The sequence below is a fragment of the Nipponia nippon genome, unplaced genomic scaffold (genome assembly GCF_047370975.1).
Source record: "Nipponia nippon isolate SJK-2023a ecotype South Korea unplaced genomic scaffold, ASM4737097v1 scaffold_3, whole genome shotgun sequence".
In the NCBI taxonomy this organism is placed as follows: domain Eukaryota; kingdom Metazoa; phylum Chordata; class Aves; order Pelecaniformes; family Threskiornithidae; genus Nipponia; species Nipponia nippon.
Genome location: NW_028262347.1, coordinates 112,215,953 through 112,243,883, shown reverse-complemented (window position 1 = coordinate 112,243,883; position 27,931 = coordinate 112,215,953). Strand labels below are relative to the sequence as shown.

Genomic DNA, 27,931 nt, shown 5'->3' with positions numbered 1-27,931 from the left:
TCTTTAATTCTCTTCTCGAAAGATACATGTGGTTGGTGAACACAGCTGGAAGAGACCAGTCCCCAGGCAGCCGTGGCACACAGTGAGCCAGCCCGGCTCCAGGGCACGCACAGCCTCTCCGTTCCCACTCGCGCTCCAGGCATCCAGGAACGAGGTCTCCTGAATCCAAATCAAAGTCCTTCATTCCTAAGAGCCCCCTAAGACACAAACTGAGAAGCCGTCTTCATCAGCTGTTCTGATGGAAGAGAAAGGCTGTGACAGGCAACGGAGTGAGATTCTCCTAAACCTTGTAAGGTAAAAGTGCTCTCCTCACACGTGTGGGTAAAATACTGAAATAAGCACCACTTGTCTTGCTCTGTCATATGTATCCAGCACAGTGCTGCTACATACCTCCGGTTAAACAAAACCAAACCAAACCACAAACTAAAGACAAATCTTGTTCTTAACTCACAAAATGATACGCATACACATGGGCAAGTTATCAGAAAAGGCATTATATTTTCGTTTCCACCTTATTTAAAACTGATTTTGGTTTTCAATCAATCAAATCTGAGTATGTCTGAGTTCAGTTTTCAATTTTTTTTTCCCCATAACAGTAATGATCTGGACGACCATAATTATAAAAGGGATGGGGAGAAAACCCGAGAACAAGATACATAGTCTGAACTGTGCTCTCTTCCACATGAGCACTCTAGGGAATGTTAGTTTCAGCTCTTTGTTTTTTCCTTTTTTTCCTTCAGGTTGTTACTAACAAAATCTCTACCGTTTATTAAAGCAAAGCTACAGTGAATTTTCTTGCAGTCTTACAGCAGGTTTTCATATTACCAGTAGGACTCGCATGCATGGATTGCAGTCACACACACACGCTCACAGACGTTATACAGTAGCCAGTTGCCACCATAAAAAAAAAAAAAAGAAAAAGAAAACAGACATTCATTTCTTTTAAGTGGTCAACATTAGAATCGCACCAAGCTTTTCGATCAAAAAAAAAAAAAAAAATACTGCACAGGTCTTCCACATCTACATGGTAAGTCATCCCTTCACAATGGACGGAGCTCTCGTCTCCATTTGTTCAACATGCATTGCTGAAGCTTGAAGGCACGCTGGCCAAAGAGAGCCCTGTTCTTTTTTTGTCGTCTTGAGTGTGCTGCTCTCGGGGTGCAAAAAAAGGAAAAAAAATAAAGCCAGTCCCTTTTGCAGCACACCGGGAAAAGGTCATTCGGAGACCACAGTACTTGGAAGGCAGCCCAGCTGCCTGAATTCTACCTAACTGTGCTCTTGGAGGCATTGAAGGAATACACTCGTCTGTAAAAATGACACGTAAAGGCAAACTTCTGCAAACCCTTTCTTTTCAAACTGCTTACGGTAGACTAACACTCCTTCTGGAAGAAACTGGTCCTTCAGTCACCAGCTTCAAGTGGGAAATTTCCTACCTGCTGTCTTAAACACTGAAGCACCAGAGATTATAGGGCTGATGTGTTCAGGCATTCATCAGCTTCAGGAAAACTTAACAGCAAAAAAAAAAAAAAAAAAAAAAGAAAAAAGAAAAAAATAAAAATAAAATAAAATAAATCCCCAATGCCTCAAGAGCACTATATCAAACCAGAACTCTTGGGCTACTGACTGCCGGCAATGTCAGAAGCTGCTTGCTTCTGGGAAGACACCTGGAGGTTGAAGCCTTATGGTGATTTCGTATCCTCCCAGGGTGAGATTTGCTGAGCTTTACTGATTGCAAGATAAAGCAGTTTTGGAAAACTAAAACCAACAAACTCATAATAACCATCACCAAAATCACCATTGGGAAAGTTCCATTTGTTAGAAGGTCTCATTGAGAAACATCAGTCACTGCCCCACGGAGCAGGACGGACACGATTAACAAAACCCAGAGCGACCCGTCCCCCACAAGCCGGGCCTTCGGGGACTAGTCCCCAAGTTATATTGGAGGGGGAGAAAGAAAAATAAACTAAAAAAAGAAGGTTTTATCACCTTTTCCTCCTGTTAAAGTTTTAATCCTCTTATTCCACTTTTATTTCTTTGTTTTTTCCCCCAATTCTCCCTTCCACTCTGCCACCTTAGCTGGGGGAGTTATTGGTACGAGAGTTTGGAGAGTCCTGCTCATTTATTGTGTTCAAGAGTACACACACCGGCTGCCGGGGCAGGTGGTGGTGGCTGTGTTCGCGGTGCTGCTCTTCCACGGCATGAAAAAGCCCTTCCTCCTCGTCCCCGTGGGGGCGGCCACTGCAGCTGTCGCAGAAGTCCAGGGGCCCGTCCAGAGCATCATCGATGAGCCCGTCGAACTCCTTGAGGTCGTCGTCGTGATGGCCCCGGTTGCATACGCAGACTTCGATGCCCGAGTCACCAGTGAAACGGCGCTGCCTGCCCGGCGTCTTGTCCTTCACGTCGGGAATGGCGCTGCTCTGCTCTAAGCTCTCAGAGCTGTAACCTTTTAGCAGTTCCTCCTTGCACTCCGTATCCTTATCAGGACCGGCCCTCTCCACTAGCTCGGCTCCTGTGCTGGTACCGCCGGGCTCGACGCTTTGCATTTTGGCAACTGCTCGCTCAACCAGCGTGGTGGTGGAGGGCTCGGGGTCCCCAAGGCCAGGGGACCCGGTGTTGTCAGTACTGCTGTTATTGCCGCTGGGTGATGCTGAGCTGCTCTGCGCTGGCTGCAGGTTTCTTGGCGTGTCTGGGATTGTGCTACTGCTGCCTGCTGGGACGCACTGCTGATGTAAGGCACTATATGGTGGCGGGGGGGTCGGTGGTCGGTTCACCACTTCCTCATAGGGAGGTAGTAAATAATTTGGCAAAAACCCTGAAAGTCGGAGGCAAGGAGGAGAAGTTATTTCATGAACAGCTTATCTCAGGAAACGAGTCATTAATACAGGTCGCTATGTCATTTGTCATCTACCAGCACCTTCCCACTGAACAGCTCAACAGGCTTTACAAGGGGTGCCAAAACTTGGCCCAAATGAGACATGTCACGTTTTAGTGACGCAGCAACTGCAGCACAGGACGGCCCCATTAGAGGAGGAGATGGACACAGTTGGGAACAGCAGCCTGACCTCCCTGCTCTCAAGTCTACGTTTAGGGCTACGAAGCGAACCTCCCCCTGTTCCCTGTACCCCAATCCAGCCCCATAAACCACACCAAGGGGCGGCCTACGTTGGCTGGAGGGAACAACCTGGAAGGTAACTCGCCAGCCTTCTGCAACACTGGGTTCTCAGCTGAGTTTCCACTTTCAAGAGCAAAGATGCCATCTCTCAAAGCTTTGTGCAAATATGAAGAGACATGAGCAGTTACAAGGAACTTAGGATCCTGGCTTTTGCTTGTTGTTTTAGTGCCGGATTCAGTTTTTCTGGTGTGGTCAGAATAAATTGGCAGTATTGGCAAGAAAGTTTGGTTTATTGTACTTACAGCCCCTCAAATCTATGAAAGATTTTGTTTATTTCTTAAGAGGCAACAAAATAGTCTATATAGACAGAATGGACTTAAATACTGGAAACATTTAAAGATAGCACTACAGTTTTCCACGTGCAATTGCATATCGCTGGGTCTAGGGAGGAAAGCGCTGCTGGGGATTATTTCTGAGGTGACTGCAAGAGTTTAATGAGAAAAGCAAGTTCATACATGCAATTCAACAGTCCATTACAGGAAACTCAGTTGTGGTTACCTCCAGTCAAAAGGCCGAGACTCACTGTTCTAGCACAGTGTAGCCGGGCATGAAGGAGAGAACAAAGCAATTGTACTTTCCCTGAGCCGTGGGCAACAGCTCCTTCGTGCAAACTCCTAGGGCTGCTCACCAGCAGCGTCATCTGGGAACTGCAGCACAGGGCAAGAGCCAGCATGGTCCCTGCTGGGGCACCACTTCCACCCAGCTCGTGTGACCGAATTTCATGAAGCCACTTCCCACATCTCAGTCCCACCAGCAGCAAGTGCAGGCTGGAAAGGAGGAGCATCCATAAAGTCCTGAACGAAATATTTTAAGAACTTTCCCAGAAAAACACCCACGAAATCACTGCACTCACAGAGCCAAATCAAAGGTGGGTGTGAAGGTGCTGCAGCTGGTGTCGTTCAACTCCACTCAAGGGGGATCAAACGCATCCAGCAGCTGGAATGTGTCACCTCCTCTCTAAAAGCCAAGTTTAGGCAGCAAAGCTGACCCCCACCTCTTGCTGAGCCCAAACACTGCTCCCTGCTTCCACCCAACATGGGAAACTCGCTGCTGCCCTGCTCCCCATGACCTCCAGGAAAAATGGTGTGAGGTACATACGGAAATAAAACGGCAGGGCTGAATAGTTATGGGCTTCCCGGTAAGCGATCAGGTTGATCTCGTGTTGCCGTTGCTGGGCCTGGAGACGATGCTTGGTGCGTCGGTGATGGCAAACACAACAGCAGCTGAGGATGATGATGATGGTCCACACCAGCCAAAACCCTGCAGTGGGGGAGAGGAAATGTTAACCACAGCGCAAGAGCCACATCCAATCCCAGGAAACCCCAGGAAGACGATGGAGATCATCAGAAAGCCTGGATCTGAACCCTGCACTGCTCTAAAGGCAGAAATACACGGTGCACCAAGAGGCTTTGACACGGACCCGCCTGCGCGGGTGACTGCTACTCTGGCAGCCCTGGCAGAATCGGATAACTCTGTACACGCTTTGGTACAACATGGAGTACGGTCAATAGGCACAACTCTGGAGGAGAACAAAATATGGAGAGAGGGCTAAGATCCCTCCGCACTCCATCCCTCCCACCCCTTGGATACAATTTCTTCTAGCCAAAAATATGAGCAGAGCTGTGAAGAGCATTGAACTTGTCTCCCACAGCCACTGCAGTTTGAAAATAGCAATCAAGACACAAAAGACACTCTGCAGATTGACCACAGAAGAAGAGAAAAACCCCAAGCACTGTGTTTTGCTTTTGTTTGCACTGCTCTTTAATTTCCAGCCCAAATCTTTCATTGTTATGCTTAACAAAAACATACTCTTTTTACATAAATGTCTCAAAATATTTTTAAAACTTATTTTTGTATTCAATGTCTTAAATTATCCAAAATTAAATTAAACTAGCCCCCCACTCTGAATCCTCAAGAAACCTAACTTCTGCTCTGTTTGTGGTCACGGCTGGTTTCTGCGCACTGTTGTACCGTATGTACGCCGTTCCTTAAAAGGGAATTTTAAAAGAGCACTTCCTGCATTTTCTCCACTCCTTCCAACATGTGGAATAACCCCTGCTTTCCGTAAATCCCCCTTCACGCTTGCATGCACTAGAAAAATGTTTTTGAAAGACACTTCAAAGAGCTACAACATTAACTCCAGATCAGGCTTTTGTCTCCTGCAACTACAGCCCACAGCTCTACCTGCCTCAGAGGTGTCTGTAATCTCCATCTTTTTTAAGCTCAGCTTTTGCAGCTAAGGATACCAGGAGAGCTCCGTGTTTAGAAACACGTAGGCCTGGCAACCACTCCTCAGCAGAGATCACAGCACCGTTTTTCTTTCGGTAAGACCTCTGCCGCTCTTCATTATTTCCAAACAGACAAAATGAAGACTCCTAGTGCTACAGCCCATTTTCAGCATGGCCATTCTATCCTGTGAGATCAAATTGCTTGTTTGTCCCTAAAAAACCCCTCTAGTCCTGCCTTTACAATACCTCGATATTTTCAGCATCCCCTGCCAAGTTAGCGATGTTTTCTCTGCTAAGAGCTGGGTGGGGAAAGGTGAACAGTTTAGGAATTTGAAGAATGAGAATAGTATTGCTCTGGCTCAGGACAAAGTACAATCGACCCATATCACAGATCTCAGAGCCCCACACTGGGCTGTTTGTAGGTGAACTGGATATGCCCTATCATGCCTCCGAGCATTTGGAGCTGGGACTTTCACCTCCCTGTGTCGTAATCCAAATTCTCCGTGTATTTTGGCACAGGAAACTGAAATCTCTCTCTTGCCTTGCGCAACCGATTTCCCTAATGGACTGGATTCCACCTTATACCCAAACTTATGAAAACCTGCTATCAAATGAAGGTGTTACATGCTCCATTTTTTTTTGCTTGGCTGGAAATCACGGTTCCTAGGCAGTTTTTCTAGCCAGTCTGCTCAGCTGTACCACGAAGGGCAGAGAGAAGACTCTGATCTTGGCTCCAGAGAAGCAAAGGACAGAGCACTCAAGATGCCCTCTGCACTTCCTTCAAACCAAGCTGAGAAAGTGTCCACTGCCCTCCAAACACCCTCCTGCTTCAAAAAAAGCCTTTTTATATAAACTATAAGGATTGGTCTAGTCCACGCTTCCCTCCAAGGCCAGGCATTTGCAACCACTGTCTTGCAGTTTGACGAGATGTACGCTTTATTTCTTGCTAAGAGAAGGTCCCTTGGCTCTCGCTTGCTGGGGAAGCAAGAACATACTCATCAAAACCAGGTCATTGGCACAGCATGCCACCATGCACTGAAGCAGGCCTGCAGTTCATTTTCCAAGTACTCCTTATTTTCGAAGAGCAGTCCGTGATCATGCGTTCAAAAACAATGGAAAATTACACCCAGCTATCCAGGGATTTTAGCTACAGTTATGAAAACAGATGCTTTTTAACACATTTGATCATGTCCTTTCCCAAGGACTCTAGATGCAATGGTAGCAAGCAGCACTTAGTTAGTTAAGATGTCCTGGAGAACTGCCACTGTTAAGCAATCTCAGCTGTAGCAGCCGAATTTTTCTGCAGGGAATAACTGCTCCCACCCAAGCCTGCATCCAGAAGATTAAAAAAGTATTCCTTTAGAAAACTTCTCTACCCATTCCAAAGAAATCCCAAAGTGCTTTGCAGACAAACCGATGCCCAAGCTCAGAGTAGGGGTCAAAGTAAGCTCAGCCATTCCTGGGAAGATGCGCAGCAACTCTGTAAACAACAGGCAGCAAAAACATACAACAGTTTAGGATAATAAATTAACGCTGGATCCTACTGAAACCACAGGTGGTGTTTTAAGTAAACAGACCATAATTTACTGGATTGCAATCTGACCACGGTGCCAGGAGCAACACCTCCATTCTCGTGCAAAGGGTCTGTGCACGTTCGCAACCACAAGTGGATGAGATCTGTTGTTTTTCATGGGAATTTCCAGAAAAAGAACCCACTAATACCACGTTACTGCCTGGTTTCATCAACCGCTGACAATTCCTAGAGCTTCTAGGAATTACTCAACCCCTGACTCAGCACAAGCCCAAGGACTTGCCTGCATGATCACAGGAGGTCAGCAGCGTGTGCCCACCACAGCCATTTGCTGGCCCGGCTTCTGGCGTCCTCTTTAATGGCTTCGCCCCCACCTTGTCACACAACAGCACATCTGCACCACGGGGCTGAAAGCCCCCCCAGTGCATAGGAAGCAATAGGATGGGGCATCTGCAGGTGCTGAGGCACGCAAGGGGATCCTTGGTTGTCGCTTGAGCAGGGGTGCCAGGGTTGAGAGAAGGATTCGGTGCAGCTCTGGTTGCAAGCCCAGGGTGCTGGGAGTCCAGGGCCTCCATAAAAGGCTCTCCAACATGCCCTAGCCAGAAGTATGGGCACAGCTGCAATTTTGGCTACAGAACAGAAAAATTGTAAAAGCCTAGCAAATATATAGTATGGTTATTTATTTGGAATAAAGCTATGTGTACAAGGCCAAGTACAATTGTAAATATTATGTCTAAAGTATGGAGCGAACAGTGAAGATGTCCAGGGTTGAGCTGTGCATTTGTACACCTGGTGATGCTTGGCTTCAAACCAAGGGAGGTGAGCCAAGCAGACCACTGGCCCATGTACTCAGCAGCTCATCTGGCAGGAAGGGAAGGAGGGGAATTTCAAGTTCACCCAAAGACAACACTACACAAGCAGGAAACACAGAGGCTGAGCACAGTAACGGTACACGCTAACACCTTGTTTACAGCAAAAGCAGGTACCAGCTCTGCCTCATGCTGAAAATGGGCAAGGTGTGCAAAGGCAACAGAAGTTTGGCATTAAAAGGCCTCTAAAAGCCAAGTAAAACTGGGCTTCTAGTTGCCTTCGCTATCCTCAAAAGCCTTCCCCATGCTCTTCAACACGTTCCTCCTTCCCAAATGGACAGGAGCTGGTTTTCAGCTGCACTGTGCTGAGCTACGGCTGCAGTCACTGGAAAAGGAGAAAAGGTTGGGAGACACTGGGCATCCTGAGCGAAGTTTGTCATTTAATGTCTGATTTGGGAGAGGGTACTTCCCACTGCCAACCTGGCAGTGACCACTGGGAACAAAAGCTCATGGCAACCTGAAAGCAACCTGACAGGCAGAGAGCAAACAGGGCCTTTGGAAAAACAACTGCTGAGGGACAGCAACAACAGAAGCGATGCACCAGTTCAGAGCTAAACACGACCGGGGGGCTGTCGGACTTTGCCTGAAAAGGCAATTTCAAGCTCGCTCTTGGTTTATGGAAGAGTCAGAAGTTGAAACACTCTCCAGTCCAAAAAAGGCTGAGTCCTGAGAAACACTGCTATATTTTCTGTCAAATTCACTGGTGATGCCAATGGGTGGATAATGATGCAACCAAAGGGTGAATCAGACACAGCCAAGGAGCTGAGCTTAGCCAAGAGATTTCCTTACCAGAGCATCAAAACCTTTCATAAAAATAAAAAAGTACCACCAACCTCTTACCCAGCATCAGACAGGCTCAGAGCTGTAAGGTCTACACGAGTGCCAAGCTCAGAGAGTCAGAACGGGAGCTGCAGAAAGACCCAGGCACAGAATTAGCTCCCATGAAAACCATCTCTCGCAAGCAGAGGAAATACTGAAGAAAGAGAAGGCTGCTACATTTACAGCGTCCTTGGGAAAGGGAGCCCCATCACATGGTCACACACAGAGGTATTTTCTACCAGCTGTGAAAGAACATGCCAGGCTAAAAGCTTTCTGGGACACTGACCATCGTTTTCTTCAAACTTAAGAATAATTAAGAATAAAATAATTTAAGAATAAAAAAACCCCAGAGCATTCCCTCCTCATGAAAAAGGGGGGAGCAATGTTCAGTCTGATGCTGTACCGTATCTGCTGCCCGGGATGTTGCCAGCAGCACTCCTGTTTGGGGAAGCTCCTTTTATCCTGTGCAAAATGGAAAACGTTTTCTGGAGCGTTCCAAGGGTAGGAACAGAGAAATCTGCCCTCAAGTTCATGGTAAACTTGGGCAAATGCCATCACTCTGTTGGCAGGAAGTCCCCTAAAAGCAAGCCAAAACATACTGCAAAGTGTTTTTGTGTCTGCCTGACAAGCATCTGGGTAATAGCTTTGGCTCCATCAGAGCGGGTTCTGAACAGGAGGAGAAGTGGGACAATTTCATTGACTAAAAAGCGATGTCCCAAATGGTGGCCTCACAGTCAGCCATGGCTGGAAAAACATTGTCTTTCACAGGGCTAACGCTATCATCAAAAACAGGAGAGAAACTGAATTGGTACCACAACCCGGATGCACTTGGGTTTAACAGTGTCCTTGGCACAGAGACCACATCGTCTCCTGCCTTTTCAGGCACGAGCCTGTACGAGTCAACGCTGCTGCTCAAGAATGCCAGATGAAGGATCCAGGCCATAGGCCCATGAACATTTTAAGAAGGAAAAAAAGCAGCTGCTGAATGATGTGGTCCTCTCCCGCCTGTCTCTTCCATACCTCCGGCTGCCTCCTCCACCTCTTCCTGTGCCAGCACAAAGTTATGCGCAACTGTGGTTTGAACTGGTTTGAGGGAACCAGAGCAGGTTGAAACTCATCTGCCAAACACAACAGCAGCAAGAGAAAGACCGTGACTTTCAGTGACAGTTTTATGTCAGTTTAAATCAGTGGAACTGCAGCCCCAGCCTGACCACACTGCCGGAAAAAGTTACTGAATATTTGTAGAGTACAATGGCAAAAGAAAAAAAGCTGAAGGCAACATCTCCAACTCCTGGCTCGCTGGGTCCCAGACTGGTAACTCGGACAAAAGGAGATGGACGTTAACTTGCAGCTGGTTTCTACTTTTCAGAATAGTGTCCAGTATACATGGCACACCCACTGCCATGAGATAAGAGGGAAAAAGACAGGTTTCAGAAAAATCCTTTGCTTATCTTGCAATGAGAGTCAACTTGAGGCAGTAAATCTGCAGACAGTTTTTATGCCTCTCTCCTGGGGAGGGAGTCTTTGAAGAGCAACTGCTCCTGGGCTCCAGAAGACACGTTTGTAAGTCCAGTCAATTCCAGCTGACTTACCCCTCCCAAGACATCTATGTTGGTAAAACACATGTTGAACAGTGGTCTAACAGAGATCAGAGGGGAATAGCCAGCTGAGACTATGTCCAGAACATCTGGGAACAAGATCTGGAGAACAGCCTGCACCAACAGATCTGGATATTTGGTGAGGAGTTGGGCTGGAGGTACGGAAGGCAGGGGGTGAAGCAGCACCAGCAAGCTCTCCTGCCTTTCCTGGCTGTTTAACACAGAGCAGGTGGAAGCAGGCCACACAGGGCAAAAGTTAGTATCTGCACAGTCAGACGACGCAAGACAGCTTGCCTTCTCCTTTGAATCTGTGAATTTTACTGAGCCACACCAAAGCAAGCTTAAGACGATTCTGCTGTCTGGATTAGGCTACAAAAAGTACAAGGAAATCGGGAAATAACTCCCTCAGTGACCCTATTTATCATCAGTTTCTGCATGGTTGTGACATCTGTTTTGTTTGCCCCATACTTTCAGCTAGGCTTTGCCATGGGATGGTTATGGCTGAAGAACCAGCTGAGGAGTAACAGCAGCCAAAGGTGAAGTTTAATACACCTAGGAAAGAGAAAGCAAGCACAACCATGTAGAAGGCTGGGTGAAAGACAAGGAACAGGCAAGTTCCTCTCTGAAAAAGGACATGGTTATACTGAAGGATAAGATAACACAGGGAGAGGAAGAAAACACGGGACTGATGCGTTGTTTGACTGAGGGTTTTGGAGACTGCAGCGAAGTCTTGGAAATGAATTCCTATTATAAAGCTGAGCTGGAACATGTATGTGGTACAGCAGTTGCTTTAGTTTTAGCAACTAACCGGATTCTTGCCAAAATTTTCTGGCAGCATGCTTTTTGGGGAAAAGAGCTGTCTAGAGATTCCAAGGGGAAGCGTGCAGAGATGAGCAAAATGTTCAAAATCAGCAAAAACATCAACTGTGCTGCCTGCAAACAGAACATTTTTTTCCTGCACAACCCTTCCGCTAGGGCCCAAACAGTCAAGATCTTTTTTCTTTTTTTTTTTTTTTCTTTCAGAAACAGAAGGGCTCAGTATCACTGCTAAAGCAGCCAAAACGAAGCAAAATAGGCACATCCAACATCTGAACGCTCACTCATGCCAATGCTGGTTTGTTGTACAGTACCTAAATGACCCAAGAACAGCTAAGCCCTCTAACTTTGCAATCCTACAACTGAGATCTTCTGCATGCAGTGACCAGCTGCCTGTTTCCATGCTCCACGATTCCTGAAGCACAGTGTGCTATTCTTCCAACCGCACCGTCCAAAATACTTTCTACAGCTTTGCTTGCTGTGTTCAGAGCCCCTGCAATCATCTAATTTGATGCTGGTCCTCAATAGGCAAGGAGAGACACAAGGATGGATCTGGAGATCTGGATTTGGTTTTCAGTTCACATTATACATTTAAACTTGGGAAAATCCAAACATCTGAGCCTTAATTCTTAACCTGCAAAATGCGGAAACTGCATTCCTTGATTACCTTCTCTCCTGTATTTTGAGAAGTGGTATTTTGGAACATTTACGCCGTAAGACACCTGTCAGGCCTGGACAAAGGCCAACATTGGAAAACTCCAGCAAATCACAATCACATCATAACAGACCTGAATAAAAACTGTTAGTAAGCAAAATCCAGCAGCTGCTGCCATTCTCCCAAGACCACAATCTCCCTCTTGGGGATCGTGAGCTCTCTGGGGAGCCCAAAGGAATTGTTAGGCTAAAATGTTGAACCAGCTCAACCATCCAAACAAACACCTTTCCCTATGTGAGGAAATGCAACAGTAAAGCCCCTTCTTCCCTTTTACTTTTTATGATTCTATTCCAAGAAAATTAAAAGACATAGTGCACTTTTTCCCCCTGTATTACCAGCTACCAAGCTTGAGCTAAGAACTAATTAGACCTTTATATAGCTATTAGACCTATATATAAAAATTTGGATATAGTTTTATTCTTTGGCAACATGGCACTTTTTTTTTTTTTTTTAAATAAGAGATGGGTGGGGAATCTGAATCGGGTTGTTATCCAATTTTAAACACAGCCTGTCCACCTGCTTGGCATATCATGCTCTCCATTCCTCCACTCCACCCCTTAACAAAATAATACCTTGATTTTGCATCTTATTCCACTACCCTCAAGGACTGGTTTGTAATTACCACAACTTTACTTGCTGTCTAGAAATGCTGAGATCAGCCATTTTCAAAGACAAACTTCCCTCAAATTCTTAAACAGGGAAAAAGATCCTTTTTACGGGAAAAACTCCAAGTGGCCACAAGACAGGATCACATTTCAGAAGGCATGTCCAGCGAAGACAGACTAGTTTTCCATTTCAAATGCCACCCTCCTCTGCTGCTTCTCCCCACAAAGCTGTGGTGGTAAATAAATCCAGGATTTAATTCGATGGGACTAGCAAGAAGGTCTGTTTTCAGGCACACAATAGCACTGGTGGTCTGAGAAGGTCAAGAGGAGCAGAAACTTCTCAAAAGCTACTTCAGTACATGCATACACTGGTTAAAATCAAAACATAGAACAACCGTGAAGCCATACTTAAAACGTAAAAAATGCTAACTTAACTGTTCATTAATCAAAAGTTATTATTAACTTTTAAAAAGCTATTCTATTCCCAAGCATGTAAAGCTGTTGCTCTCCACACCATCAATTCACTGCTCTACACTATTTACATACCCTACTGCTATTCACCTTGAAGGTCTTAAGAGTGCCTCACCACATGTACCTACCAAAGACATTCAACGATTCCTGGAGCAGCAGGTACGTTCTGCAGCTGTGGTTGCAAGCTCTAGAATATGAGTCGTCTTAAATTTCAAGGACATGCTCCCCCTGTGTCTCGCCTCCCAATCCCAGAAACCTTTTTCTAACACTCATAATGGCAAAGCAAGCTTTGAAAACATTAACCAATTTTAAATCAATGTTGGATGCTTGCCTGAATTTGCAGAAAGCCTAGAAGAATAGGTCTCACGGTTGCATTATTCCCCTCATCTCAGTGTTGTATATGATGCTCTCTGCAACGTAGAAGGAATCTCGACACAGAAACCCATTCCTGCCGAGGAACCATCCAGCAGTGTGTGCCACTAACATGTTTATTCCATGATCTGAGCGTGACCTGTGTGCTTGTGCTAGAAAGAAGCCTGAAATATTCTGCCTCCTTCTAACAAACTCTGTTTTTATCTCCCAACAACTTTTATGATGCAGCCAGGCACTGCCAAGTATAAAAGTCTGTGCCATACTGAGGGTGCAAAGACAGTTAAAGTAAAATCACTCCATTAAAATGGCAGGGGGCTATTGCTCAGACTGTAATGTTTGTATGCAATTCAGTTAAGCCTCTTTTTCAAGACGTCCATGGGAGAAATGTGGCGACCGTGCAACAAGCTCCAGTGTGCAGCTGTACTCCGTGCTGTTGCTCAATTTAGATCCTGCTTGCCACAGAGTCTGTAAGCCCCTGCATACACGCCTCTTCCTCTGCATTCCCACCCACACAAATCCAAAACCGGGTCTGACCTTCCCCACTCTGCTTTGTCCATGCATCCCCATATAGTCCGAACGAATTCCAGCCATCTGTCCTGCCTGTGTTGCCGAGTGCTACGATCTGAACCAGGGAGTCCAAGACAGCCACACATTCATGCCCGTTTCTCAGCCTAATAGGGTCCCTGGAGCTACCCACCCAGTCCTGAATCGTTTCTGGAACTGTTCGGAGACTTCTGAAAATAAAGCTGCTGTAAAAGGTCTGCAATACATTAATATCCTGCCATTAATATCAACACAGCCAGCCACTACAGTCTGATGCAGAGTGTGTCTTGAAGGAGTCTATTAGAGTCCTGTTTAATTTACAGCCATGTCCCCCATGCTTCACTGGCTAATTTGAAAAGCAAAAGCATGTTTCTAGACTAAAGGATAAAGTGTCAGCTATTCCTGTCCTTGAATCCAGGTTAAGTGATGCTTTTTGTATGTATAATACATTTCCACACACATGCTACTTTGAGAAAGTGAAACTGTGGGCACAGCAGAGGGATTAAGTAGATAGTGCGGTTGCATAAAAGCTACAAGATACCATTGGGTGTGGTGAGAAAACACCTCCAGTCTCTAATGTGGAGGTACAATGTTCAGAGTTCCACATTTCCAAATTCTGGGAGCACAGATGCCTTCTCAGCCTAGGCTCCTGGCAGTACAATAGCATGTCAACATCCATGTTCGACCCTTTGTTCTCCTCCTCAAGAAAGGAAGACACCATCAGACCGGCACAACTCAAAGTTTGCCTTTAAAATTCAGCATTTCTTACTTTCCTATCCTTTCAACTTCCCATTTTTCCATATATCTTTGTCAGAGTTTTGCTGACCTGCTTTGACCTGCCTGCTGCCATCTAAAGGGACTTAGGTATATTCACTCAACCACTCACTAGAAACATGGGTAGTTTTAAAACCCAGATTTTGGGAGAGGAGGTAAGAGGGGTTGCAATGGGCAATGTATGTTCCTCACGGCCCACAGTATTCAGCCACTGTCAGCCCGCAAGATTTGCCCAAGACCCTCTCCACCCGAGGAGCTGTCTCCAAACACAATGTCTCCTGAAGAAAATAAACTTCCTGGCCCCCCTCCTTGAAATGACAGCTTTAAAAAGATAAATCACATTTAAGCTGTTGTTCTTGCAAAGAACTAAAACAATAAGATGAAAGATACTGAATTAATTCACTGTTTTCGTGTGTCAAACTCTAGTGGTGTGCGCATTGGCATTTCTTCCTCAAGCGTGGTTTCCTCACTCACACTCAATGTTATTTCGAGTACCCTCAGTATTGCCCAAATCAGTGAGAAGACCACACAACAAATCTCCAGTGATGACGTGGCAAGATGACCCGCTGCTCCTCAAAAAGCAGTTGATGCCCATTGTAACAGCCCTATTTCCCTTGCCCTATCAGGTCAGCTCCGGTTTGTGCTGCAGTGAAATGCAATGGCAATGCATAACAAGGGCTGAATACAAAACCCCACGGGACACAAGCCAGACCTGTAGTATGGTATGAGAGCCATGCAGATTAGGAAGGGAAGCCATACAAAATGGAAGGACTTACACCAGAGTTCATAGTAGTAGTTGCAACACTGGGATTGTCCACAACAGTGGCCCGTTTCACATATGTAACTTTGATTGTTGACACCCATGCAGGTTTCCTTGTCCTAAAATTAAACAGACACACTTTTAAGATGCTTTGTCAGTATCTTCTGTAAATGTAATCTTTTACCCAATGATCTGCAAGCATTTGAAAAGTCACAAGTTATGGTCTTGGGAAGAGGTTAAAATACAGCTAAGGATCACCAAAAAACACAAAGGACTGTTCAGAAGAAAACCCCGTATCTCCAAATTCATGAGTTACGTTGCTTTAGCATCTAGTCACGCTGCTTTCTCACCCTTCCTTTCCTTTTCCATTGAAAGTTATCATGTTTTGGGAGCCAGGCATTCCCTTAAAGAAGAGATGTCATCGGTTCTACATTTTACACACTACCGCTGCATTACTGGGGCTGAATGCCAAGTGGAGGAAATGCATTAATAAACAGAACATTACAATTTGAGAAAAGACTGCTTGGATTCATTTAGATCTAAATGATAATTACAGTATGTTCCTGCGAGATTCCAATCTAAAATGATTCCTTCATAATTAGCCATGTGCTTTATACAAGATCAGCATTCCTGTAAAACTTCTTCCTGGAATAGCGAAGTAGTCCAGGAGCAGAGCCAAATCAGCTGTACTGTATCACCCAGCAGGTCCTCAGGACACTTAAGACGGAAAAGGACTACGGTGTGAGGTCTCAGTCCCCCACGTGGTGCACCCCTTCACAAAAGTCCGTGTTTTCCTGCCAGTCGGAAAACATGGCTGGGAAAAAAAGTACAAAACACAGGAAAACAGAAGCATTTTACAGGCTATGGTTTGTACATCCTCTAATAGGCTCTGGGGCAACCTGGAAGTTAGAATACACTACACGGTTTCTTAAGAAACAAACAGATCTTAATAAAAAAATATTGATGTGGCAAACAAGCCTGTAACAAAGTCTAAAATTCTTACTTTCTTTCACCTAAAGTTTATGATAAGGCAAAGAAAATGTGCAGAGGTTTATACTGAAAGACATGTTGAAAGAATTCGTTTTATAAGTACCGTCTTTCAAAAAAAAAAACCCCAACCAAAACCAACAACAACAACAAAAACCCAAAACCCACCACCAAACAAAAAAGCCCAACAAAACCCAACCAGCTATAAAGAGCAGCAAACCCAACCAGCAGGCTACAGGAACGTACATCGGTGGATCCCAACACTTGCTGAACTGCGCTGTTCCTCTACTTTACGTGAGTGCACCACAGCCCTGCTTCTCACAAGCCTCTGTGGAGTCACCATATGTGCAAAATACAAAGTCAAATTATGGGCCACCTCACTGAACAAGTGATGTAAGGCAGCAGTTTCAGCGCAGAAGAGTCCTGCACTAAGTTCTTAAGAATACTCAGTTTATTTGGGGATCTGTGGGAGCACCAGCACTCCCCCACCACCCAGCAGTCTGTGGGTCCCTCACCTGAGCACCCGTATTACAGCAGCAATATAACTTCTAAAAGCAGAAGAACCTCCTACCACCTAAGGTTCAGCAGAAAAGATCCCACGCTGCCTTTTTCTCCTAAGAAGTCACACCAACTTTTGAAAGGGTTTTGATCATGTGAGGGCACAGTTCAGCAAACACAACTCAGCATACAATATATCACCTCATGATTTCCACAAAAGGCTCTAAGAAGTACCAACAGGCCATCTCCTTAAAATTCATCTGCAGAGGCAACAAGCTGGAGGGGTACCTGCCTCTTGGTTCCAGGAAGAGAAGAACATTTTGCTGGACAGACCAGTCAAACTGCTTTACTGCAGGTAGCTAAAGCAAACATTTTATACTCTTGTCTTGAGATGCTGCATGCCAATAGTAGACACAACATTCTTCTACAGGGTAAGGAGGTGTTTTCCTTCTCTAATTGCAGCGGCTAATGGCAACTTCTAGGAAACACTGTTGAGCTCGCACAACATTTTCTGCTTCAGGCATGCTATTCATTCCAAAAATTGTAATTTTAATCAGCAAAAGAACTAGAAACAGGACACATCTACTCTCTTATCTGTTCTTATTAGTTTATTTACACTTTTCCTCATTTTTGTTGGCCTTGCAGAGTTAATGCAACTGACTAACAGCATAGATTTTGGCTCTCACATCAACAGAATTGAGAAATTAAGATCCCATTGCAAAATTGTACTCCTGTTGATAATGCACAAGCCAGAAAGTGACCGGCTGAGGTTGAGACACATGAAGATCAATGTGACCTGTTGAACCAGCAAATGAATCATGTGGAGCTGGTGAAAGAACAGTCCCACAGCGCCATTTCAGGAACTCCTCTGCATCACAACACTGATCCGTCCCCGACCATCTGTGTTTACTCCCCAAAAATTTGTTCCATTCAGTGTTGTCTGCTTCAGAGAGTAGCAATAAGGAACACATCAGTGTCTTCTGGCAGCAGCAACCTGTAACAGCTTCAACATCACTGTATTTTTCCCACTTAAGGACTTGCAGCAGTCCTGTTTTCAGAGACTTTCATCACGTTATCGTTTTATTTGAACTTCCTGACTCCCTCTTGCCAACCTTATTGTATTTGAAATGACCCTTCCACAATGCCATATGCTTATGTGCAGGGTTGCATCTTGTTAGCCCAGCTGCAAACAGGTCTGTGAGGGGATGGGTATACATGTTGAACAGAAGATCCTCAGCAGCTAGGTTGGTATTCTGCAGGTTGTTCCTGCCTGCTTTTGGAGATCAAGTCTCAAGCAATGTCCTGCTTTCCCATCTAAAGTAGAATTCAGATCTTACTGTCTGGAGCTTCTTTACAAACTGACCAAGAAAAATCATCTTCCTTGCTAATGCGTAAGCACTTGCACCTTTGTAGAGCCTCACAGTTCGCTTTCAGCTCCCACAGTTCAGGAAGTCCAAGGTTTCAAAGTCCTTGCAGTGCCAGTCACCAGCCATGCTCCTCAAAGTCCACGCAGCTCCTCTTGGAGCCTTTCTGCAGCCCTCTGCCAGCCTGGCCACCGATGGGTTTCTGGGAACATGGAGCCGTCAGACTCGGTGCCACGTGTCAGACCCAGAACTGTCACCCTTGTTTCCAAACAGTTTCACAGAATCGAGGAATAATTTAGTTTGGAAAGGATCCCAGCAGGTCACATGGCCCAACCCCTGCTCAGAGCTACCTCCAACGCCAGGTTACTCAACCCGACACAGGGAAAGAGATAAAATGTAAAGGCAACAATCTTCGGAAAAAGTCTACTAGGCAAAGATTCCAGCACAAGGAGAGCATTGTTTTGGGACGTGTTACAGGTGTCTCCTTTGGATTGAGTGTCTCAGTCTCCTTTTCTCTCCCCACTTCAGTCAAGACTCATTTCTGTGAAAAGCTGAGCCACTGTACAGTTTCTTGCACTGTTTTGCAAGGCAAGGAAGAGGTGATGCACTGCCATCAGTACAGGCCATGACAGAGACCATGACATTTTTTGTTAAGAATCTTCTGCCTACCGCCAAGCGCTTTGATCAGGCTTCAATTTCTAATTAAATCCCAGCCTGTACTTTTCATACCATCAGTGTTGTATTATTTCTACTTCCTTCTCCCATTCGTTCTTTGTGTCATATGCTGCTAAACAGTAACTACTTAAGACATATCAGCAATATAGTTATCTATAGCCTAAATGTCTCCTGGAAACAATACCACAAGTGCTTGTGCTATGAAAGCACACTATTTCCTCTGTCACGCCAACAGGCATGGACAAGGCACAGGACTGAAAGAGTAGTTTTATAGGTAAGAAAAGTATATATGGGGATAAAAAAAATCTCCGAGCAGCAACATTGGAGCACTCACATTTTATTGACTTGCCTTTGTTTCTAGTTTCCATTTCAAGTAGTGCTTGTAATGATCATTTTTAATCGTTCTTAGCAGCATGGAGTTTTTATCGAACTACTACAAAGAGGTTTTGTTGGTTTTTTTTAGGTAGTCTTAGGAAAACAAGGAAGGGGGAGGGTTTCTTTCTGAAAGCACTTTCTTCCCCAATAGCCAATGGCTATCACATTCCAGTGCAGGCTTCCCTGCTGAAGGACAGTCTTGTTTTCCTGTTGTGCAGGCAAGCACATCCCTCTCCACCAGCCTTTATTCAGCTAACTGTAGGCGCCTGCAGACAGGATTACTAAGCAGCATCTACATGAGTCTGCTCTCAAAGAGCGCATTCAACTCCATTAGGGCACAATATTCCTGTTTTGCAATTAAGAAGCCTGAACATGCCATCCGTTATCTCCCACCTGCAAAGCCTAGGAGATTTCCAGCTAATTTCAAGGGACTGGCTTTGTCCTGTAAAGCAGCACGTACTCTAGGCTGCATGTGCATCACTGCCTCCTTGGCATCATCCTAAGAGCTGATGCAGATCTGAGGAACTGGACTCACTGGATCCCTGACGCACACTCCAAAGCTGGGAGCTTTCAGGAGAAGGCTCTGCAGTCCTGGAGTCTCTGTTCTCTCCCCATCCAGTCCAGCAGAGGCCACTTGCTAAGTCTGGTGCAGGCTCTTTCTCATCAAACTGGCTGAGTTGGGAAGACCTCACCTTGGTGCGTTTGGAGAGTCTCTTCATATTTTAGATGTGGCGTTTTGGATTAGTTTTCACTTGTCAAACTTTATAAAGCAACTTTCTTTGAATAAAAATAAGATAGTTTTTTTACTTATTTTCGTGTTGATATTTGGCATTTGTGATAAACCCACAACCATGCTGGCAACTCTGCCAGTAGCACACTTCTGCTGTCAAGGGCTTTTACAAATAATCCTTAAAATATCCAGCAGTAGTAGGTATAAGAGAACTCAAGGCAGTGCCATATGTTGTCACATCTGAAGCTACAGCAAACATTAACGTCAGTGACAGGGAAAAAAGCCAATTATGTTCTCTACCTTCCAGTTTAATATTGGACGTTTGCTGGAGGTCTATGTGACAAATTGAAGGTCAAAATCTGGGGCGTGATCAAGACAGGTGGCATTCACGGAGGTCTGTAGGTTGCCTGAACTGCCCCTCGCTGCAAGAAAGGATGTGGTCAGACCTCCTTATCCTAATTTTGTAAAGGTTTTCAGTACTGAATGGTTGGGTTTAATGCCCGTAAATCTGTTGGGATTTATTGCATCTGAAGCCAATGTAGGAAATGGAGGGAAATGAGAACTGATTGACAGTGGAGTACCATTACAACAAAAGGATCAAGGCACTTCACACTTTTCTAGTCTCTAAAGTGAGCAGTTAACCTGGGAACGTTGTTGCTATGTCAAAAAGGAGAAAGATGAAGATGAGCAAATTCCAGACCAGTGTGGCTATTTTCCAAGCTGAAAATTAATATGTGCAACTGCAGCAACAAGCACCACAGCCCACGCTCAGAAGTGCATAGTTGGCAGTGAACTACCTACAAAAGATGACTCCTCAGCTGGCATTAACCAGGTAACCAAAACCGGCAGTGGCTGATATCATGGAGATCTAATAACCATTTTAGCTTTTTGCTCTGTCTCCTCTTTCCACAGAAATCTGGCCTCCATTACCCTAAATATGAGCACCTTCCATTTATATGGCCTCTGTGCGTCGTTCAGCCTGCCAGAGTATTCATCCTAACCTTGGTAATACCCAGCCACCCTGGAAAACACTTTGAAATGTGACTTGCATTTACTGGCAGCATGTTATATGCCATTCCTCTCTTCTAGGCTAGCCAGTTTTTTTTAGACGTAGTCTAATTTCCTATTCTCTCCAAACTTCTGTACAGCATTTGTCAAGGCACTACATAGCAAATTACTATTTGAACTGGAAGAGATGAGGATTAATAACGGAATGACAGGGGTGAGCAAGGAACTGAATAACAGGCGTACAAACAGTGGGACACAGTGAAAAGCCCAGCAGCAGGCTGAAGGGAGACTGCCAAGCTGGCATCCGCCGGAGGGCAAGATGCTACAGGTTTTAATAGGACTTGGGCTCAACCTGTGACCGCTCCAGACCTTCTGGTTTCACAGCTCTCATAGGGGACTTCGGTAATAAGCATCTATTTAATAATTAAAAAAAATAAAAATCCTGACCTAGTTATTTCACTAATCTCATTACTCGCAGGCAGCGGTCCTTTGCTTTCGGTACCCAGCTGCACCCATACTAACAAGGCAGGATGGATTTAAGCAAGTGACACAATCTTCAGAAAAATGTATTAAAAATATGTATTTTGAGTAACTCACAATCAGTATTTGAACTATATATATTCTTTAAGCACCCAGAGTAACAGAATGTTTTTCCAACAGGAAAAACTGTATTTGATACCCACTATGAGTTACCACTTGGCTTTTACTCAAACTTACATATCAGACTATCACTAGTGTTGGTTAGCCAAGCCCATCAGCAATAGCTCATGAGAATGCAAACACAAAGCTACCAAAGCAGATGAGCATCTCTGTCAGATAAGAGACTCAAGTGGTAGTAGGTTAAAACTGCTACTGGAAACATTAGGCTGCAATGCCAAATCTTACCATAGGGTTTACCACCACTCCTGGTTTGCCAGCTGCCACCTACTTCCTAACCAAAATTCATCTTAAATAAGAAATCACTGGATCCTTTCAGAGAAGGACAGCAGGTGGGATTGCAGCAAGGACAGGCAGAACCGCAGGGGAACCCTGAATCACCAGGGCAGTTCAGGGCTGATGCCCACCCCGAAGCCTCCAGTCCTTCTCCCATCTTCATAAACAAAACCACTTGTTAGTCCTTTGGAATGTAAAAGCAAAAATCCACCGTCTAAGCAAGTGCCATGCCTTTGGTGGATTCAATTTAACAAAAGCACCTAAGATTGGTAAAGATGAAACTGGCTTTTCAATTGCTGGGAGTTACTGGAACCTTGGGTGCCAGCCCCTGCCAGCACAACAGGGGATAAATTCCTGTAAGCCTGCCTTACGACAGACAACTGAGGCCACGAAATAAATCAAGTCTGGACATTTCTTCGTAAGACACCCACCACAAATTCTGTTTTGCTGCATGTGGAAAAAAATGTGTTAAGTGCAAACATCCAAATACTTAAAAGTATAATAAGTGGGGAAGGAATGATGCCTCTGAGCTGTCCCAGGCACAATAAAGATCTCCAAAATGGGAATTCTAATCCACAACGTTTATTGCTTCGCTAATGCCAGCATCAGGAGAATTATATTTAAATCACCATGATTAATCAGCTACAGCAGACCCATCTTCACCCCCAGCGGATGCAGAAGCTCTGAGGTTTATTAATCTTTATCTGAGGAACAAATTGGTTTGTTGCATCCATTTATCTTGGAGAAATACCCCAACAATCTTTACAGGAACACTGTCCTTTCACAGATAGTGGACACTGATATATTTCAGTAAGAGCTGGTTTCATTTTTGTTTATCGCAAGTTTCACTTTCAGACTCCAGGAACTGCACATTCGCATTTTAAGCCCCACATGAAAGTGTTTACTTCCCTCATGCCTTGCTAGAAGCTTCCCAGGGGTAGTCCCAACCCTTTCACATTAAAGATAGACGCTTCTAGGAAATTACAGCTTTGAGAAGGCTGCCTTATGTTTTGCTGTTTTAAACCACCAAGAAGTTGACAACACTGAAAACTTCAAACAGTTAAAATTAAAACTGAAAAGGCTAGGAATCCAACATTTTAACCTTTTTTTTTTTTTTTTCCTTTTACATTTATGCAGTGAACTAGATGAATGTTCAAGCTTCCACCTGCAACCCTAAGAGGAAATGCTCACTAAAAACTGAAAGCTGAGAACCTCTACAACCATGTTTCCTGGGACGGGAGCTTTAAACACCCACATTGCACTGATGTCAGATAGCGCTGACCTAGCTTTTTAGGCATTTAAACGCCATCCCCACTGCAACAGCAGCAAAAAAACCCAAAACAAACACCCTATTTTTATCATGCATTCGGCAGTCCATCTGCCGTGCTGCAATGCCACTGGGTCCCAAAGAAGTGAAGGCAGATCCAGGGGAACCAGTTGTTCAGCGCAGTGCAGGAGTGAGCAAGGGGTGCCTGTCCCGGGGAGCTGAAGCTCTCACCGCGACCGTTTCATCCTTGTCACGGTTTCATCCTCGCCGTGCAGCTCATGGGAGGGCACCCCAGGATCAGCACCCCTCGTGTGGAGTGGGAACAACAACAACAAAGGACATCCCGGACAACCAAGTGTCTACAGTCCGAGTGCGAACGGGCAAACCCGAGAGACAATAGAGGCGGATGCGTGACGAGATGTTCCTGAGTTCCTCCCACACGTTTAATTAAATAGCACTGTTCACTAACAACCCTTTTTGTCCGCTCTTTTAGAAGTGGAAAAAGAAATTTCTGAATACTATTAGCATGCAGGACACAATCACAAATATTTAGACTTTTTTTTTGAAGTATAAAAATGATTAAAACTCAAAATGAGTAAAACTAAGAAAAGTTCAAGCAGCTCCACAAGCAGCTCTTTCCCACTATATCCCTCATCAGTGGATAAAAATAGTCAAGAGCTTTGCTCTTGTGATCCTGAGGCAACACCTTTTTTCTGCTTCCTGTAAATGCCTCTGTATCAATGCCGAAAAGTTACAAGCAGAGAAAAAAGTACCATCCAGCCCAGGGAGATAACCAGACGTTTGCGGTTTGAGCAAATAAAGCCGAATTACACCTAACTTCTGTTTTTTCACCTTATGCAGCACCTCAGTTGTCCCAAACACGTCTCTAAAACAAAAAGATTAATTTAGAAATAGGAACTTTACAGAAAAACACACCTGTGAGACTCGAGCAATCTCAGCATTTAAGCCAGCTATGTCTCACTGCGAGTTGAGTTACCTAAAGCCATTCAGCGCCTTTGTGCCTGAATTTCTCTCCTTGGTTCAGTTCCCAGGTTTTTAGGGAAAGTCTCCTTGCCCAGAGTGCTAACAAGTGAACTATTATTATAGCTGTTGCATTCAATTACAGAAGGTCATTGTGCTAGAGGTAGTTTCTTCGGTAAAACTGTTTTCTGTTCAGCGGGGGGGGGGGGGGGGGAGAGCTGCATTTCACCAAAAACTGAACTGATAAGGAAAAAGAAACAGCACTGTTTACTCAGCAGTGTGCTGTGAGTCCTTTTGCCTTCATTTCTAAACAACTGAAAGTAGGCAGTTTAAAACATGCTGCCGTCCGATCTTGAATTTGTAATTCTAAATTAGAAACTGCAAGCAGCGCTCTGATATCATGCAATATCTATTTATTGTGGATTACAGATCCCAGCAGTGCTGGAAAGAGTTTACAGTTCGATTCCCCTCCAGACGTGCCTCCCAGACCAAAAAAAGGGTTTGCTCTCCCCGAGCCCAGGAACACATAGTTGGCACCTCCTCCAGCGTGGAGCAGCTGGGCAGTTGCTACCGTTTCTCATTCCGCTCGACATTACCAGCTATTAAATTATCCCAAGCTTCTTGTTCAAGCTTAAATTCTCCCAGAACAATTAAAAAGTCACCGAGCTGGGGGTCACAGCACATTGCCATTTTCTGTCTGGTGATCTTTGTCAGAGATGAGGTATATATAAATGTCTCTTTTTTTTGTTGTTTATAAACCACAGTTTAACACTCAACGTACTGCCCGCACAAGAAAACGGTTCAAAGTTTGGCGTGTTTTTAAGCAATGTAAACACAATTCCATATTAAGGACTGTGGAAAGTACCCTAAAACCCAACCAAACAAAAACCGCACAGGAGCACGCCACAAAGAGCCGCCCTGCCGCAAAGCCTACAACGACAACAAGAGAGTTTCTCTCCCCGGCTCGCAGTTTTGCTCCTTCCTCGCTCATAAAAAGCGGCTCTCACGCTACCACGGTCCCCGATCAAACGCCACGGGTGGGGAAGCGCTGTTTGTATGGTTCTGTTTTGGGAAAAAGTCAGAAATCATCTCCTTAAGACGGCGGGGGGGATGAAAATAAAAGCAGTCAGTCCCTTCCTCCACCTGAGCAAGCGGCTCCCACCACACCGAAGCTGGTTACCTGTCTGAGACCCAGGAGGAAAGGCATTCTGCAGGCTCATCCTCCGCACCAGCGCCTGGGAAGGCAGGAATTTAAAACCCCACAGTGACCATTTCCTCATCTGCTGTGGGCAGCCCGCTCCTCCGATCCTATTTAAACCAGGGCTTCCTCGGCTGGGAATGCTAAGTAAACAGGGTCCTGGGACACTGCAGGCACCCGCTGGCTCCCCCTCCTCCTCCTCCCACTCCCCGTGACATATCTCAGACGCAGCCCAGCCGGGGTGTTTGCAAGAGGGAAATGACATCAGGTCGGGCAGTTCTGAAAAAAAAAAAAAAAAAAAAAAACCAAAAAAACAAAAAACAAAAAAAGCCCTGAACCTTAAGAGAGCTGCTGGGTAACACCAGGCAGCTGGCTGCAAACGGGAGCTGCGTGCTGTTGGGCAGCGCTGCCGGTGCGGGACCCTGGCAGGGAGCCATGGAGGAGCAGAAGCGCTCTCCTCCCCGCTAACTGGGTGCTGCGAGTGGAGGGGAATCTATTAAAAACATTGGCAAGAGCTGACACCTCCTTAGTGATGATTAAATCTCGCTAAGCAAAAATAGACGTTTAATCTATTTTTGAGGAGAAAGCTAAGTTTGATGCTGCTTGCTGAACAAACAGCGCTGGGGCCCTAGGAGCAACCAGTGTGGTTCCTCCGAGTACCTCCAGACCCCGGGCACCGGGGTAAAGCCTTCACGGATCCAAAGCACTCCCGTGCCTTCTGCCTACCACCGCGGCTCCATTTTTCCTGAGCAGCTCTTACAGCACTGTTTAACTCTCGGCCCCGCCAAATACCGGCCGTCCCGCTAAAGAAACAGCACCAACCCCCCTGATTTGGGTAGGATCAGGACTGGGCCTCTCCAGCGTCAGACAGGTGATAGGAAGACATTTTAATCCACCTCTCCCCGAGGAAAACACAACTCGCCCTGACAGAAGGTTTCTCATTCTACTCGAGCTCATTTCACATTTTCATGCCAAAGGGCAATTAAGCCTTATAAACAAATTTATCATCTGGTGCCCAGGATGGCATGTCTTGTTTGTCCTCTCCCAAGCAAGGAGTACAGCAAGTTCCACAGTGGTGTAGGAGATGACACTGCAGAAGGTAATCTAAATTTAACTCCCTTTTCTACCTCCACTTTGAAAGTTCAGCAACCTCTTTTTTTCGGGCTTCTCTGCAATCAGCAGCTGTCCTCGTCGGTCAGGGGGGACCGGGACACCACCGCCACTCCCACGTGCCCCAGCAGCAGCTCCAGGGATATTTGACAGAGGGGCAATTCCCCCTGCTCTTGGCCTCTTTGGCTTTTGGAGCTCAACACATTAAAATATTTGACGAGGGAAGGAATATACTTTTTTTTTTCCCCCCACAGAGAGTTCACTGAATCCCTTTTTTAGTAGCAGTTTTAACAATAATTTCAGGACTTCAGAAGAGAGAGAGAAACCACATCTAATTCTTACAAATGCTAATTTGCAACAGCAGCAAAAAAAAAAGTTTAAAAAAAAGGAAAGAAAAAAAAAACCCAGAATGCCAGATAACTTGCAGCAGCGTCAGAAAAAGACACCCATTTTCCACATGTCAAAACCCCTCAGTGACCACTGCTGCTGCCTCCTCCCAGCCCAGCCCAGCCCAGCCCCGGGTTATTTCCCAAACGAGAATCCCACTGTGGGTGTCCTCTACACAATTAGGCTGTGAGACCATACGCAAGTATTACTTATTTTCACATCAACTTAAAGCCACCACATAAACTTGCCGTTTAAGGTAAGCACATCTCTGTTTTTCCTAAGAGAAAACAGGCACAGAAGTAATTTCCTGGAGGATACAAAACATCAGCGTTAACTAGCATCAGCCAGGCAACGGGATTTTCCAGCTTTTGTGCTCTTGGATCAAACAAACTCTCAACCTTTGCTTTTCCAATTCCATGGACAAACACTGGTGATATAAAAGGGCAGCTTTCTGTTTTAGTAATCTGTTCTGTGGCCTCACACTGTCCTTTGAAATATCCGATTTTGGCTGTTGCTATCCAGAGCCCTGGACTAGGCAGATCCCAGGGCTGAGCCAATGCAGCAATTTCTAAATCCCTACTGTCAGAAGGAATCTAACTTTAACCACCCGCCTCTCCCCCAGCACGTACTCAAAAGGCAAAGCGTCATTCCAGATCTAAGACAAGTTGTGAAGGACTATCAAAGGCAGTAACTTAGCGGAAAAGCAAAAGCATCCTAATTTATGTGTGAATTTAGCAATCCTGGAACGACTGATGCAAAAAAGGTGGTTTCCAAGCACACATTGCCACATTCGACTGCAGCAGCAGCAGCCACCCTCTCTTGCAGTCTCTGAGTGACAGTGGCCAGTAACAGAGGGGCAAAACCAAAAAAAAAGCTGGACGAGTTAGCTCATACCTTTAGAATACCCTAATCGATACACTTAGAGCCTTTTCAAAACACCTCGGTTCTCCTAATCTTCGCAATTGCTTTGGATATTCCAGCTGGTATCATTTTACCCCCTCCTCTTTTTTTTAAGTTCCTAAGTACTTGCCCCAGTGCTTTGTCTTGTGGTAATGAGTTTCACAGACAGTGGTTGTGAACAAATAGTTCCTTTCATCAGGAGTGAATTCACCACCTTCTAATCTGACTTTCATATTATTAGCAGG

The 27,931-nt window shown here is 45.2% G+C and overlaps 1 protein-coding gene across 5 annotated transcripts in view; it reads right to left on the bottom strand.

Moving 5' to 3' along the window:
• Positions 1-474: 474 nt before the first annotated feature.
• Positions 475-27,931, bottom strand: part of WBP1L (WW domain binding protein 1 like) — a 61,074-nt gene continuing 33,617 nt past the window's right edge. For 3 of the 5 annotated variants that reach the window (XM_087765494.1, XM_087765493.1, XM_087765496.1), the window contains 3 exons: positions 15,290-15,392; positions 4,271-4,432; positions 475-2,812 (listed from right to left, as the gene is read on the bottom strand). In XM_087765494.1, coding sequence (XP_087621620.1) covers positions 2,073-2,812; positions 4,271-4,432; positions 15,290-15,392 — 1,005 coding nt within the window. In that variant the 3' untranslated portion in view covers positions 475-2,072. Of the gene's footprint in view, positions 2,813-4,270; positions 4,433-15,289; positions 15,393-25,271; positions 25,508-27,931 lie in introns of those variants that run through there. The other 2 variants (XM_009476013.2, XM_087765495.1) reach the window with 2 other exon arrangements.